We start from the raw sequence: 16,168 nt of genomic DNA on the forward strand, positions 1-16,168 counted from the left end.
GGGGGGATACAGCGGGGACAGAAGCGGGCAGCGGTGGGACGGGAAGCGGCACGGGGGCTCAGGACGATGTACGGGCCGCTGATGTCGCCTGTCCCCGCAGGTGCCGGCGAGCCCGCCGCCGCCATCAGCCTGCCGCCGCTGGTGCAGGGCCCGGCGCGCTGCTTCCTGCGCTGCAGCGTGCCCCGCGTGCTCTGGGCGGCCCCGCAGCCGCCCGCCGTGGTGCGCCTGCGGTGGTGGGGGGAGACGTCCGGCGGCACCGTGCTGCAGCCCGCCTGCCGGGCCGGGCAGCCCGCAGGGAGAACCAGCGCCCGCTTCGCCGTGCGCTGCGGGCCCCGGCAGCTCGCCGCCTACCTGGCAGGTAGGGACGCTGCGCCTCGGGACAGCCGCGTTAGGTTGGGGTAGGACGGGAGGGCGCAGCGTTAAGGTGTGCCGGGGCAGGTTGGGGTCGGCCGTCGGGAGGAGTTTCTTCACGGGCAGGGTGGGCAGGTTGCCCAGGGGGTTACCCTCGAGCAGCGGTAAGCACTTCCCTGTGTCCCGTTCCTTTCCTAGTAATCCTGTACTCGTTCATCATCATTTAGTACTAGTAATAATGTCTGTATTGACGCTTCTTCACCTGCTGCCCCGTTATCGTAATTTCCTTGTAGTACATAACGTTAATCTCTGGCGTTGCTGTCATTTTAGCCAAAAAGTGTCAGTTGTGACCACGAGACTGACCTGAAGATGTTCCTGATTTTTGCAGATATGGGCGTTCTGGTCCTGGAGGTTCTAACCAAACTTGACCACCTCCTTCTTGGCAGAGCACAGATAACTAAGCTGTCCCAGCTCTCTCCCAGCCATCCCATCAAAGGGTCTTTTCCTGTGGTGTCACCAACATCGGGTAAACTTGGAGAGCTGCAGGTAGTCTTGATGTCTTTGCTCATTATCATAAATTATGTGCTGTGACACTGGTATAATCAGGTGCAGGGTCAAGCTGTACATGGCACACTGCAGGCTTGCTCTCTGTCAAGGGCATTTCTGAGCTTAGGTAACAAATGAAAAAAAAACCAAATACTTGATGTTGACTTTATTTTGTTCCAAGGGATGTGGGGTAGTTGAGCTTAATGAGGAACATGTGGTCATCTCTATCACCAAGAGTGAGTGTTAACAGTGGATTTTAAATGGATACTTGGTTCTTACACTTCACTGGGCTGATAATAGAAGATTTGACATCTGGAATTAAGAAAATTCTGTCTTGCAGCCCTGGCTCTGGAAAATTGATTATGAAAGGCAGTTGACTGGGTCTGAAAACATGGAACAAGAAACAAATAGTTGTAAATATGTGACCTAGCTGCGTAATGTAAATATTACTTTATGTGGAAAAGCAGCAGTTTTCCATTGCACAACAGGTGAAGTTTAATGCAGTGTTTACTGCACTTAGTTAGGAAGAGAACAAAGTAATATTTTCACATCTTGCCTTCCAGGTCTCACTGGTTCTAGAACCTCTGCCAGAGCTGTATGACACTAGCAGCTGTGTGCTGACCACACAAGGAGGTTCAGTTGCTGCTGCTGCCCAGGGAAGCAGCAAGTCCCAGCTTCCTGCTCCATCCCAGCAGCCCAGGCACACACAGGTGACTGTTGAACAGGACTGTGTTGACAACAGCAAAGCCACATCTCCTAGGTATCCGTTTGTTTTCTTTTTTCTCTCATGACAAAACTGTGGTTTATTTTGCAGTTCACACAGAATTTTTAAGTAGTGGCAGTACACTTGTGAGTTATGGGATGCTTGATGTTTTCAGACATACATTTTATATGAAATCCAGGATGTGGAGGTTTCCAAGGTGACAGGGACAATTTATTGTCTGATAAGAAATTTGCTTCTTAGGTTGACTTAGTTCAAGTCACGCAAGTTCATACAAGAGGTGCCTCAAATCATCAAATCGCCAAATAATTTGGGTGGAAGGGATCTTAAGGCTCATCTCATTTCAGCCCTGCTGCCAGAACACCTTCCACTATCCCAGGCTGCTCCAAGCCCCATCCAGCCTGGCCCTGGACATGGATGAGGCAGCCACAGCCTCTCTCAGTAACTTGTGCCAGAGTCTCACCATGCTCCAGCAAATCACTTTCTCCTGATACCTAATTGTCGCGGTGCCTCTGGTGGTCAGCAGCTAGCCAGATGTCAGGCACGCTAGACAACAAGGGCCACCCCCTATGGCGACCGCTGGCGAGGGGTGTGACCCGTGAGTCCTGCTGCACAGACCCGAGAGAGACCCTCTGCGACGTAAACAAAGACGAGGGAGTCGTCCTTAAGGGGGTACCAAAACTCCAAGTTTATTGGCGGTCGACGAAACCCACCTCAACCTGAATAGGGTATGCCCCAAAAGGCAAAGGGATACAGCTAGCAAGGGGTTATAATAGGGGGTGTCGACGTGGGGAGGGAACAACTGTGGGCCAATGGGGAATAACCGGGGAGTGGTGAAGGGAATGACAATCAAGGGAGGGATCCAATAAGGTGAGAGGGAGGGAGGGGTCCTTGGGGACCAGCCTATCACCTGAGGCCCTGGCTGGAAGGTTCTGGATAGAAGGGAGAGGCCTCAGGGTGACAGACAGGCCCCAGGGTGGGGTCAAGGGAGATTGACAGGCGAAAGGGGGAGGAGGAGAAGGAGGGACGAACCATGTAACATAAGGAGGGGGAGAGGGAGAAACCATAATATGGGGGAACTAAAAACACACTCCAGCATCTAATCTAAACTTACCTCTGGCAGTGAGAATCTGTTCCCCCTTGTCCTGTCACAACATGCTCTTGTAAAAAAGATCTTTTAAAAAGCTTTTTTTAAAAAAAATCTTCTACTTGCAGCTTGGGTTGGTCTCTCTAATGGTCTCAGTGGCAGGTGAGGAATCTTTAAAATAACATGTCATGTTTCCTGTTGGAGCATGTCTTGAAGAGAGCATTTGCAGAGCTCTGAATCCCTTTACCCACCCTCATGAGTTGTCACTGTTTTTCCCTAGAGGAAGGGACGGTTTACTCTACCAAAAGAATTCTGAAAACATGAAGAACACCTTTTCTGCTTCTTGTCACGGTGTGATTTTACCAGATGAACACTTGAAAATGAATCCTGCGAGTCAGCCCCTGTCGTTTCCCAGCAGCGCCGATCCCGAAGCGCTTCCCAGGAGGAGCACATGGGTGCTCTCCATGCACAACGCTGCTACAAAAGACCTGCTGTCAGGTTTGTGTGCAGATGGCTTCACCTTTTAGATTTCACTGCAAACAGCTCTTGATGCTATTTCGTCTGCCTGTCTGGAGATGAGGTTTTCTGAAGGGAAAGACAGACTTCACACCCTCTTGCTGCATTATACCAAAAAGGCCGTGTCTTAAAACCCGCTGTTGCCCGGGCTGGACTGAAATAAGCTTTGGAGTAGGGCATGTTTCCATATGTGCTGTCTTTTCAGTTCCATATTTGCAGAAAAGAACAAAAATTAGACATCTTGAAGTGGCAAACTGCTCTTCCCTAAATTAGTCCTGCTTCTGTATCCTAATAATGCCCTTCCAATACCTGACCCTGTGTGTGCAGAGAAATTCCCTGTGCAGTGGAGTGGGAGACCGATGGAGGATCACTCTTCCACTCTCCCTCACTCCCAGCTGAGCTGTTTTCTGGTGTATAAAGCATATTTAATCCCCAGTGAGTCAAGATCTCTTTTTAACAGCAGAAAACAAGTTTCTTGACTGTAGCTGACACATTGATTATGTCTACACATTGCTCTTAAAATGCATTTGAATGCTGAAATGTAATCCTTCTGCTTGTTTCCCAGCTCTCTTGGATCAAGGCAGTAAACTCCGTGATGCCATGGTTGTTTCTGCAATGAAGTCCAGCCCAGACATGGAGATTGAACTGAATAAAATATCTGATTTTATAGAGAGAGATGCTTTTAAAGCACCAACAAAGTGAGTTTGGATTGAGGGAAGTGAGATGCAAGCTCCAAACCATAAATTTTGAGGCTTTATCCAGAAAACTGTAGATACTGAGATTCATAGGATGTGTTTTAGGATTCATTTAGGGTGAAAGCAGCACATCATTCAAATAGGAAGTTAATTTCTAGCTGTGAATAAATGCCCGAATTTTGTGAATTCATTTTAATCTTCATGTAGTAAGCCTTGATTTAAGTATTTGATTTTAATTTAATTTCTTAGTATATTTGTATTTAGTTCTAAGTTATTTGTCAAGGAAATATTACATGTTGGTAGGGAATAAGAGCAGTGCAAGACAGTGCAAGTAAAATGGCACTGCATCACAAGGAGCAGTTTTTCAGAGAAGTGTAAGTAATTGATGACCTAAATGCATTTTTTTTTCCCTTAGGAGAAAATAAACTTAGATTTCTTGGTTTTCCTCTGGAAAAATGTGAATATTACCTGTTGTTCTGTGATAACCAGAAAGCGATGTCATTGTCTTTGGCAGTCAGTGATGCTATTGCAAACTCAATTTAATTTCTTTCTGCACAAGCTATTTGCATTTGTGTTAAAGTGGATTATTTTGGACTTCACAGAAGACACTGATAGACCAATTAATGGATTAATCTTGAGCATGCCTTAATGTCTTTATTTGTCCTTTTTCTGCTGTCTCTGCTTCCATTGCTGTTACCCAGGAGCCCAAAAGGCTTGAAGTCCAGTTTTGTGCACACTCCTGAAGATTCCCATCACTTTGGATCTGAAGTTTCAGGTCAGCAACTTGACCTAAACTCTGAACAAAGAGCAATCCAGTTACTTTTGGGCAGGTGAGTGTGATGCACTGGAGGCTTCTGCAAAATTGTCCTAATCTGACCATTTGGAAAAATGTCTCCTGACCCTTCAAGTTGTCCACATTTTTGGGAATGTAACCAGTCACTCCTGTGCAATTGATGCAGGTGCTTTATAGCTCAGCTTTAATGCATGATGTCTTGGATAGCTCCAAGCGACTTGGTGTGAAAGTGACAGAAAGATTGTCAGAAGGATTAGCCACAATCTTTCATAAAACTAAGTTACTTAATAGTTGTAAGTGTTGTGGCTTAAAATATTACATAAAGTAAGCACATAAAACAAGTGCCATGTTTCCTGGAAGACGACACACTCTGTAAATTAAAACTACAGCTATTTTTAAATCTTTCTCCAGATATTAAATGCACCTTTTCCTCGAATTTTGTGTAGCGGGAGCATAAATGATGCTTCCATTGTGTCTACATCTGCATCCTGAACACACAGCTTCTGGGTCAGATATGGTTCATGTTCTTGTGCCCTGCACTTACCTTTTCACTGTGGTTTATCAGTGGATAACACTGTAGTGTTGCAGATCATAAAATGATTTTAAACTCACAGCACAGGAAACCCTTAAACCAAACTACCCCCAGCTTGTATTTAAAGATACTTGGATTTGCACCTACTCGGGTATAGCTTGGAGGTTTTTTTTAATCAAAGTAAACTGTCCTTAGGTATTACTGGTATCTTAAAGCATTCTAGAAGTTATAAAGTAGCGAAGGGTAAAAATTAGAGGTTGATATTCATAGGTATATTTTATAATGAAAATCATCAAGGTCTGCAGTTGGTTGTCCAAAGAGGTTGTGGAATCTGCAGCTTTCAGGACACCCAGAATCCAACTGGACAACTTTTTGTTTGCATCCCTTCCCTTTGAGCAGAGGTTGGGCTGAGTGATCACCAGAGATCTGTTCTAGCCCGAGCTGTCTCGCACTTCACACGCACTGCTTTCCTGCTGGGGCAGAGGCGTTGTCCCAAGGTAACCCTTCTGTCTGGCTCACAGACATGCTGTGTGAGCACAGCTCAGCTTGCCCCTGGCTGGAGCCAGCATAGCCCAAATCCAGGATGAAGTAGGCAGTATTGTTCACATCCCTTAGAGACTGACTGCAGAACCTGGAACGCTAAGGTGCATTTCTCTGTCTTGTATCCACAGTGCTGATTTCTCTCCGGGGTGTTTTTGGGATCAAGCAGGCTCCGTGTGGGATTCTCTCTCCCTTGGCAGCGAGGTGTATGACAGTGAAGTCGGTGATCCCCATTACGACCAGAGTCTGCTGGAGAAGCTTTTTTACACAACTGCTGTAAGTTCAGAGTCAAAGGAAAACGTGCATTCCCTAATGTGCAAAACAACGGAAATTTGCGTGATCAGAACTACAGACTTCAGTCTTTTAAAGCTGAATAACCACTGAGTATCATAAAATGCTTGGGAGTACGTGTATACGTTGCTTAAAATTAATTTTATTAAAAGAATATTGTTATGACTACAAAATCAAGCATCAAGTTTGGAATTTGCTGTGATTGAGGCTGTCCAGGGAGACTTTTTGGTTTTTAAATCCCTGAAATTTTGATACTATTTTAATTGTTTAATTGCACAAGTTGTTTGCCATTTATGTATTGTGACCATTATGGAACTCTCTGTACAATGACAATTAACTTCTTATTTATGTGCATTATTTCTGCTTTAGAAATCTGATTCCAGTTTGAGCGATTTCCTCAGTGAGGATGATGTTAAATCCTCAAAAAAAGCATCCAAGACAGAAACTCTCAAAAAAGCGGGTCCAGTGAATCCACAGAAGGATTTTCATGCCTTTGATCAGAATGTGACAGAAACTAAACCCAGGTAGTTACATCAGTGATTTTTGTTCTGACCTCGTCTAAATTGTATTCCCTTTTTTCCGTATGGAACCAATAAAAGTCTCCCTAAAGATCCAGTTATTAAGCTTAACTTGTACAATACAGTGAATGTAAAGGTTTTGTGACTATTTTTTTTCTATTTTAGCTCCAAACAATTATTTCTGATTATTTTTCTGACTAACACTGCTGTTTTTACATCAGGTAAAATTCATATCCCCAGAGGAACCAACACAAAATCATTTGCAATTCAAGTCTTGCAAATTACACAAATGAGATTTAAAACTATGGCAAAAATCTTGTTGCTGTTCCTCTGCAGCAGAGACTTGTCCTTGTGTATAACTGTATCATCTCCCTGCTTTTGTACATGGCATTAAATGAAGCTTTTCTTTTTGAAGAGTTAGGATAAGATGTTTTAAGATCAATAGTGCATAACATGCACTTTCTGGGTTGGTTTTTTTTTTCAGTTATGGACCCCAGATATTTTAAGATTTTTTGTTACAGAGAATTACAGAGATCACCAAATTTGTTGTAAAAATTTGTTAAAAATGTATATTTTAGCGAACCTTGGGTTATTTTAAAGCAACATCCCACCAAGATACAATTCTGCTTTCATGTGATCATGTCAAGAATGTTTCTGCAGTCCTGAACCTCAGTTTTGTGTCTCCAGCTGCTCTCCCACTGCTCCTCCAGAAGACCACAGAGAAATGGCTCTTCTCACATCCTTGGGTACAGACAGGTTGGCATTGCTGCAGCAAATACACCTGGCCAGAGTCACGATAGAGAGCTTGAAAATCCCTCCTGAGAGCATCGAGATCTCCTCCAGGAGGAAAGGTTTACTGGGGAAACCTCCATGGCCTCTGTCTGTTCATAAGTGGTAAGGGGGATTGTTTCTTGCTGGTTGGTTTACTGTGCCTTCAGGGGAGATTTCCCTGAGCTCTCTTGTGTAGTGCAGCTTCCCCAAGCTCTCCAGGCTTCTGGAGCCTCTGCTCCTCTGAGGAAATTGTATCCCATGAACTTGGGAAAGTTAGAGGTGTGACTGTTTTATCCTGATGTGGGCTCACTTTGGGCTGTGCCTTTCCCAGGGTTTTGGGGAGGTGCAGATGTACTTTGGGCCTAGCAGTACACTGAAAATAAAAGGGGGTTTATTGGAGGAGAATCTGGCCTATATGTACTCTATGGAAAGAATTAGTAGGATAGGTGTTTCAGTTATCCAAAAAAAAAAAAAGTGTTGCAGTCAACTGTGAATCTGGAACTTGCCTGCTGTGTTAAATTTCATGACTCACGTCAGATTCTTGATGGATTGTGGTCATCCTTCCCCTTTTTTTATTCACAGCACCTTCTTTGTGGAGTACCACTTTCCTGTGAGAGTCTCCAAGGATGGAAAAGGACAGGTTTCCATAGCAACAGAAGCAATTCGAGTAGCCTCAAGTAAAATCACAGATGATGGTAAGAGCGTCATTTTCCCCCCTTAGATTTATTTTGTTGACTTCATCTTTTAGAAATTATTTAGTAGTGTTTTCCTCATATTTCCTTTGCTGCCTGAAAATCACAGTATGATCAGTGGCACCTCTGCCCCAGAGTTGCTGTGCTGCAGATGGGGGAATGATCGATGTTGGGAAGAGTAGATAAATATGATTAAGAACCACAATAGTACAGCCAGGATGAATATCATGCCCCCTACTGGCTGGACAATAACCCTCACCTACAGAGGGGTCCAAAAGTCAAATGGACTGTTCCATCTCACCCCCAGAATGTATGGTTCACCCCACATCTGTAACCCTCCCCTGAACCATCAGGTGTCTATGAACCCATTGGCCCAAGTCTTGTTCCAGCCCACCCCGAAGCCCCCCTTGATAAGGGGTCTCCGGGGGGCCGGACGCGCTCTTGGATCTTCCCCTCTCCTCCTGGAACTTCCTCCGGGAGTCCCTGCTCCCCCCTTTGTCTCTCCCCTCCCCATCACCTCAGGCCCAGCCACGTGCTGCTGCACAGCACAAGGCAGGGCCACAATGCATCCTGAATAAACCTCATCCCCCAAGAGCAACCAACAGAGATCTCGCTTATATTCACCCCAATCCATCCGTGGAAACCCCATCCAACGTCTTTACAGACTGGCGCCCAACTTCGGATACGAATCCTCAAACGTCTTTACAGATCCTGTCAGGGAGAAGGAAGCCAAAAGGATTTTTTCATTATTTTTTTCCTTCTAAAAATATTCATACTGGGATTTTCAAATTTCTTTTCCTAGGGAAAGAACAAGTTAGTAAACCCATTCCTTCATTTGAACATAACACCAGTATTCTTTCTGCAATAGTGGGAGGATGATCAAGTACTTTTAGAATATCAGAGATACTTATAGCCCAAATAAATAATTTCCCAGATGTTGAAGTATGTCATATAGTATCTCCAATAGCTCACATAATCTGCTGGATCCAAGGGATCTCCAGTCCTGTGCTTAAATCGACAGACATTAATCTTTGTACTGAGAGTCACGGGTGTTTGTATCCCTGAGAACAATTTCTGTTTCTGTTCCCACTGAGCAGAGAATGCTGGATGAGCAAGATGCTCTCTGCCTAGTCTTCTCACAAACGGGAATGCCAAAAAGAGTGACTTTCAAATGTGGTCATTCATTGGCTTTGCATCTTTCTGAGTGGCACTTGAGAGATTTTGAGTTCTCTTGTATATTCCTCCATTTGTGGCCAGAAAAAACATCTGTCTCTTCTGAACTTTTGTAATACAATCTTTGTAATCCAAAGCTCATCCATCTTCCTGCCCTTTGCCTTGTGTAGAGTCCAGCTCTTTGGGACCTAGAAAAATAGATTGGGCTGAAAATAATTTGCAGAAGACTTCAATCCACTGTAGCATTATTCTTCCTGAGAGTTGTTTATGTAATTTATTAGATATGCCTAATGGGGAAGATTCCACAGCCATCCCAGACAAGGTGGGGAAGAGCAGGGCATCTAGTTGGAAGTTTCCTTATCTGTGTATAACCTGCATTTTTGTCATCACAAGAATACTCCTTATCCTTTGTGAGCACTGTTATTGTACTTCTGGTACTCCTTTCCAGACTGAATGTGAATTCATTCTGTCTCTGCTTTCAGATACTGCTGTTCTCCTGAAGCTGTGATTTTTCTTGCAGCTCAGATTTTACTTCCTCAAGAGCTATCTTGAACCGTGTTAGTTAAAATGAGGCAGGGATCTCCCACTGAGGAAGGGCAGGTCTTACTGCATGCTAGAATAGCAGAGACTTGGTGTCACCTGAAGTCTTTAAATACTGTTATCATGTTGAATTACATTAATGTATTTAATAATTTCTTAATTATTTTTTAATTCATAATCTTAATTTTGTCCTGCTGGACTCCAGCTGTTTGCTGGCCTTCAAAAATGAAAACCAGCCTGCTTCAGCCTTGGTGTTAATAAACAATGCAGAATTAAATGATTCTACAGTGGAAAGTTTATTTATATCAGGTAATTTGGATATTTGTTGCTCCTCTCTTCCTTCCAGTGGTGAAATTCCAGCAGCAGTCTGTGTTCCCTGTGTGTTTCACGGGAACGATGATCGAGCACTGGTGGAGCTCTGACCTGGCTTTTAAAATCTACATGAGAAAAAGCACACAGAAAAAGGTATTTATTAGAGGTTGTTCCTTCTTTGTGTATTGAAAAGCAATGGAATTCTTTGCATTTCCATTTCCCACAGACAGTCAGTGCAGACAGTCAGGTATTAGGAGGGAAATGACTTTTTACTGATTGCTGCTCAGTCATCACAGAATATTCTGAGGGACCCACAGGATCACCGAGTCCAACCCCTAGCCCAGTCCCACCCTGTGCATCCCTGAGAGAGGTGTCCAAATGCTGGAGCCCTGGCATTCCTGGGGCCAGAGCCATTCATTGTTCCAGGCTTGTCACTCCTGTCACTTCATTAAAGGATTTTCTGAGATCGAGAATGGCAAGCAAAAAAAATTGTACTTCCCTCATCTTTAAGACTGCTCTCTTGTTGTTTGAGCACATTGGATCAGCTATAACAATATATCCTTCAATGAGAACACAACTCCTTTAGCAGTGTAGGATGAGTTCACATGGCTGCACTTTATATCTTTACCCTGCCTAGCGTAAGGGAGGTAATGTGAGCTGTGAAGAACAGCTGGAACTTGTGCATTTTGGGGGAGGAAAAGGTATATTTCTATCTGATAAGATTATTTCCATAACCATCTGCCTGTGATGAAGATGGTGAGAGGGGGTAACTCAGCTTGTTATTTAAATCAACACCAAGGATATCTGCCTTTCTTTTAATGGGGGAGTAAATTGCATCTTTCAGTATGGAAATTGTGCTGATTTACTATAATTTTTTTTGCAGTAGGTTCCAGGAAAATTTGTCTTACTGTTCTAGTGAGACTTGAAATTGGAAGTAAAGGAGATTTCCCAAATCCCTATTGGTACAACTGATGGTGGGAGTGGGAGAGTCTATGGCTGCTTGTGGTTTCCCAGAAAGTTTTTTTTTTTTGGTTTTTTTTGTTTGTTTGGTTTTGGTTTTTTTTTTTTTTACAAAACTTCTTTAAATCTGAGAAATCTTGCAAAATTAACTCCTTGCCTGCCCTCAGGCTGTGGCCATTGGCTCAGCAGCACTTCAGCTCCGCAGGGTGATTGAGGCTGAGCTATTCAGTGTCAGCCAGGATATACCTGTGGAAAAGGAGGGAGATCACACACAAGTTGGGCCACTAAAGGTATGTGTTTTACCAGCTCAGGCTTGAATTGTTACTGATTTTGGCTGCACACTCTTATTTTTAACTCCTCTTTTCTCTCTTTGTTACAATTTACCAAATCTTGGATACAAAGGTTTGCAAGACCACTGTAAAATAAAATGAACCCTTAGGGTTTTGGAGAAATACTTTTGAAACTCCTGCATGTCTAGGAATATTGTCAATAAGCTGGGACTTGAATACAGAAACCACTCTACAGGCAAATTTTGAGTGGCACATATTCAGGGCTTGGAGCTTTGGCTTCTTCTTTACATATGGCATGAGCTGAGGTCTCTGCTGCTATGGAGGCCTGATCTTCCCTGTCCTTGTCACTTCAGGGATTATTTTCTCCAGCCAAAGTTTCTACCAGTTTGCTCAGCTTCTGAATGAGAAGCACTAACAGTTTGAAAGATTTGACAGTTCCGAGGATAAACAGCTCCCTGTATTAGCAGGTGAAGCGTTAAGAATGGGGTGAGCTTTAAGGTCCCTTCCAACCCAGACCATTCAATAATTAATCTGTAATTGTGTGGTTTTACACTCCAGGTTCCACTTTATTTCTTAAAGCCATGGTAGTTTATTTAACAGCTAAAGCTGTAGCTTGCAACCAGCATAATGCCCCAGGGTGAGTTCTGGAGCAGGTGTGCTTTGTTTTGCTGAGTGCCTGTTGCATCCCTTGTTTCCAGATGGGGCACATCTGGCGAGCTCTGCCTTGCCTTGCAGGTGTCCCTGCAGCTTGCAGCCAGCAGCAGAGACTTGGCCCACGTCGCTGCCAGGCCAGCTCACACCCTGAGAGGTGCCCAGCTGGCGCTGCAGGAGCCCAGCAGGACGAGTGTAAATGCAGCCAGCCCTCTCTGCTCCACACGGAGCCCCCAGGACTGCCAAGAGCCGGGAGCGAGCAGCAGAGACATGGTGCAGCCACTGCGCCCTGAGCTGGCTGCTGCAGCCTGGGATGTGCTGGCACGCAGAGCCCCAGCTGAGGAGGATGGGTTATTGCTGCACGTGCTCCTGATGGTGCCTGATGGAAAGGACTTCTTTGCTGAAGGCTGTGGGCGCCCCACTTCTTGCAATGTGTATCTAAACTGCAAACTGCTCAGCACTGAGGAGGCAACGAGATCCACTGTCATCTGGGGCACAACGCAGCCTGCCTTTAATTTTTCTCAGGCAAGTCACGTGTTGTCCATTTCACACTGGTGGAAGTGTGGTATTCACCACTGAGAAATACCTGTCACAGTTATATAGATACATAGAAACGTCTCTGCTTGGCTCTATTGAATGCACATTTAATTTTTAACTTCTATCTCTAAAAAGCGCAATTCTGAAGACTGGAATAAAGTAGACTTACCAGAATACTCTGTACTTAACCAATACTTTCCAGTGTATTCTGGGTACTAATTCTGATTTTAAATCTTTCAGGTGATGCCTTTTTCATTGACTTCCAAACACTTGGAGCGGCTGAAGAACAATGTAATGATTATTGAAGCATGGAGCAAGCTGGGAGGCCCTGGCTGTGACAAGTTGCTGGGATTAGTGAAACTCCCTCTGCATCAGTTTTACATCTCGTTCAAGTAAAGTTGGTTTTTTCCCCATTTTTAATTGGGTTGGGAAACATCCTAGCTAAAGCTTAGAGAAGGAAGTCAGTGATGGTGTGTGGGGGTTGTGCAGAAGCATTCTTAGCTACACTTCGTAGCAAAAGGCATTTTTGCCCTGCCAGGCTTCCTATAGCCCTTTCCTACAGTGAGCAGGGTGTAAGTTACACTGTCCTGGTCCAGAAGTACAGATAGAGTGTGAGAAATAAGTCATTGTGGTGCATCAGGGTTGGTGCCTGCCTAACTTGTGATCCTATGATGGAATAAAACTAGAAGAAATCAAAGTGACTGCACAGGAGAATGAAGTGTGGCTTTCCATCAGTGATTTTCCAAGATTGTGACTGATTGGGTTCTCCCCTAATCATGCTCTGCAGAGATCCCACAGGGATGCTGTCGGTTTGCACAGCCTGGGTGTCAAAAAGTCTCTAAAACCATCTTTTAACTGTGTTCTTATCTGATGGGATTCTCCAGAGTTCTTTATTCTTTTTGGGTTTAATCTATTGGCTTCTTGTTCAGTTAAGTAACATACCTGCTTAGAACAGTTTAAATTGCTGGAAATACTGGACAGAAGAAATTCTTCTTAGTGCAAAGGATTTATTTTGGTCAGACCTAATGACATATGGAAATCAGGTGGTGCTGGAGCTAACTGGTCACTACTTTGTTAGTTATTACTCTGTCATTTGTATCATATTTTTAGTAAGCCACTCTAGATTATTTGTGTGTATCTTAGAATCCCAGAGTGGTTTGGCTTGGGAGGGACCTTAAAGCATATCCAATGCCACCCCTGCCATTGGCAGGGGCATCTTCCACTCAACCAAGTTGTTCCAAGCCCCATCCAACCTGGCCTTGGGTAACTTCAGTGACTGATTGGAGATTTTTACATCTTTCTGGAAGGCTGTCACTCTTCCTTCTTTTCTTCCATGCCCAAAGGCACATAACTACCTCATAAAAGTATAATATGGCTACAGGGTGTTAAGTGGAGTCCTGTTCTCACTCGTCCCTTCATTCACAGATCTCTAGGCTGTCTGATAGCTGAAGTACTGTTAGGTTTTGGGAAATTGCCCTTTGTCATTGCTGAAAATAGCTTCTTGCACCCAGCAGCTCATGGATCTCTGCTGAGTGAAGATGAGATGCGAGACAAATTTCAGAGGAAGAGAGATTGTTTTTTATCAGCATTGAAAGCCGCATCTAAAATGAGTTCTGTGTGATCCTGCTTCTATTCAGATGGCTCATGCTGGGGCTTTTTTGTTTGTTTTGGGTTTGTTCTGTAGGGATCCCAAGATTTCCCACCTGCTCCTGCAGGCTCAGTACCCAGTGGTGGCTGTGGATGGCCACGTGCCCGTGATGGACGTTTTCAGTGGCAGCAAGAGCGGCAGCCTGAGGGTCACCCTGGCCATGGGCTCAGCTGATCAGATAGTGGCACTGCAGAGGCTCAAAACTGGAGAAGGAATGGCACCTCCAGTCACACCACGTCCTCCCCACTCTCTGGACCACCCAGCTACAAAGCCCACAGTGGTATTTACTCTTCATGCTCCCCATTCTCACTGTTAAGGACATGTCAAAAGGGTTTTATCAGTGGGCTCATTAACAGATGAATGATCCCCAATCTCTTCTTGAAGCTGTAGCAAATTTTGTTCTATTCTGCGAATTGTACACAGAATTATATTGTTTATACTCTTTTTTTTTTTACCAGCTTGCTCTCACCAGTCTTGATATTATTGCCCTTTTTGTTGCTTTGCATATCCACTGTTTCTATCTTCACAAGTCTAGTAATAATAAAAACGAAAAAACAGCAAAATTTACAGAAAATCTTAATTCTCACAGCCTTATTGTGGAGGTTTTGCCGCTGCCTTGGAGTTGGATAGGTAGAAACTTGTATGCATTTTATGTACTTTGCAAGAAAAAAAAAAATTTCTTTCAGACTTCCAAAACATTTTTTCAGATGTTTCTGTGAGCTTTAGGAGGAGAATAGTATGTGATTTTTCTGTCCCCCATCTCAGGCTTCTTAGATCCTTATCACATGTCATTGTTTAGATTGGAAAAGGCCTCTATGCTCATTGAACTCAGCCACTGACCCAGCCTTGCCAGGCCACCATTAAACCATGTCCCCAAATGTTACATTCACATGGCTTTTAAGTACCTCCAGGTATGACTCCATCACTTCCCTGGGCAACTTGTTAAAATGTTCCCAGTTTCCTAAAAGACATCCTTTCCATGTGGTTTCCCCCTTTTTTTTTGTTAGCAGTTGGAGCCAGAAGGGGAAGACCTGGTGGAGCATGTGTTTGAGATCCATGTAGAGAGTGTGAAGGGACTCACTCCCTTACAGTCCACGCTCTGGGGAGAAGCTGACTGCTACATCCAGTACTATTTCCCAGTTCAGGAGGCTGCCTGTGGTGCACTGCAAGGACCTGGATTGCATGAGGATGGTAAGTTTGTTTTACAATTTTCCCTTATTTAGAGCATTGTTTTACTTAAATATAATTAAGTTATGTTCTCTCTGCCTAAGTAAGAGGGGTCATGTTTTTCTGAGCTGTCATGCAGCCAGCACTTGTTTTCTTGGAAAACTGGACTTGGGCTGTGTCACTGAATTCAAAGCCTTGTTTTTCTGAGGCTGGTGGCAAGTTCCCAGTGGAAAAAAGAGACCTAATTCCAAATCTCTTCACATGGTACCTTTTGTTAAAGGTGCTAGACGGCTGTGCCAGCTGGTCCGACAAAGATGCAGGAATAGGTCTGTAGGGAATAGAAATTCACACAGTGAAATTCAGCAAAGGCTTTACATGCACAAGCCTTTCAGGGTGCTTCTTTTGCTCTCCACAACTACCTGACAGGAGAGTGCAGTCAGGTGGGGATCAGGCTCTGCTTCCAGGCAACAAGCCACAGGACAAGAGGAAATGGCCCCCACGTCATGCTAGGGGAGGTTTAAGTTGAATAGTAGGGAAAAGTCTTCATTAGTAGGGTTATCAAGCCCTGGCACAGCTGCCCAGGGCAATGGTGGAGTCACCATTCCTGGAAATGTTCAAGAAGTGTTTGGATATGGCACTTGGGTATGTGATTTACTGGGTGGCCTTGGCAGGGCTGGGTTAACAGTTGGATTTGATGATCTTAGAGGCCTTTTCCAACCATTACAATTCTGTGATTTTCACAGATATACCAAGAGAAGAGTTGCTTGGTTTAGATTACTAGGATTAACATAGAATGGTTTGGGTGGGAGGGGACCTTAAATCTCATTTATTCCCACT

At 44.2% G+C, this 16,168-nt stretch overlaps 1 protein-coding gene across 10 annotated transcripts in view; it reads left to right on the forward strand.

Moving 5' to 3' along the window:
• The first annotated feature begins 4 nt into the window (after positions 1 to 4).
• C2CD3 (C2 domain containing 3 centriole elongation regulator) overlaps positions 5 to 16,168 on the forward strand; it is a 39,106-nt gene continuing 22,942 nt past the window's right edge. For 2 of the 10 annotated variants that reach the window (XM_030264589.4, XM_072924456.1), the window contains exons 1-16: positions 6 to 358; positions 740 to 897; positions 1,461 to 1,657; positions 2,986 to 3,203; positions 3,787 to 3,919; positions 4,618 to 4,746; positions 5,913 to 6,057; positions 6,442 to 6,596; positions 7,278 to 7,484; positions 7,944 to 8,056; positions 10,113 to 10,231; positions 11,206 to 11,328; positions 12,064 to 12,504; positions 12,757 to 12,908; positions 14,201 to 14,444; positions 15,172 to 15,355. In XM_030264589.4, coding sequence (XP_030120449.2) covers positions 67 to 358; positions 740 to 897; positions 1,461 to 1,657; positions 2,986 to 3,203; positions 3,787 to 3,919; positions 4,618 to 4,746; positions 5,913 to 6,057; positions 6,442 to 6,596; positions 7,278 to 7,484; positions 7,944 to 8,056; positions 10,113 to 10,231; positions 11,206 to 11,328; positions 12,064 to 12,504; positions 12,757 to 12,908; positions 14,201 to 14,444; positions 15,172 to 15,355 — 3,010 coding nt within the window. In that variant the 5' untranslated portion in view covers positions 6 to 66. The other 8 variants (XM_030264565.4, XM_012570002.5, XM_072924457.1 and 5 more) reach the window with 7 other exon arrangements.

The sequence above is a fragment of the Taeniopygia guttata genome, chromosome 1, assembly GCF_048771995.1.
Source record: "Taeniopygia guttata chromosome 1, bTaeGut7.mat, whole genome shotgun sequence".
Taxonomy (NCBI): Eukaryota; Metazoa; Chordata; class Aves; order Passeriformes; family Estrildidae; genus Taeniopygia; species Taeniopygia guttata.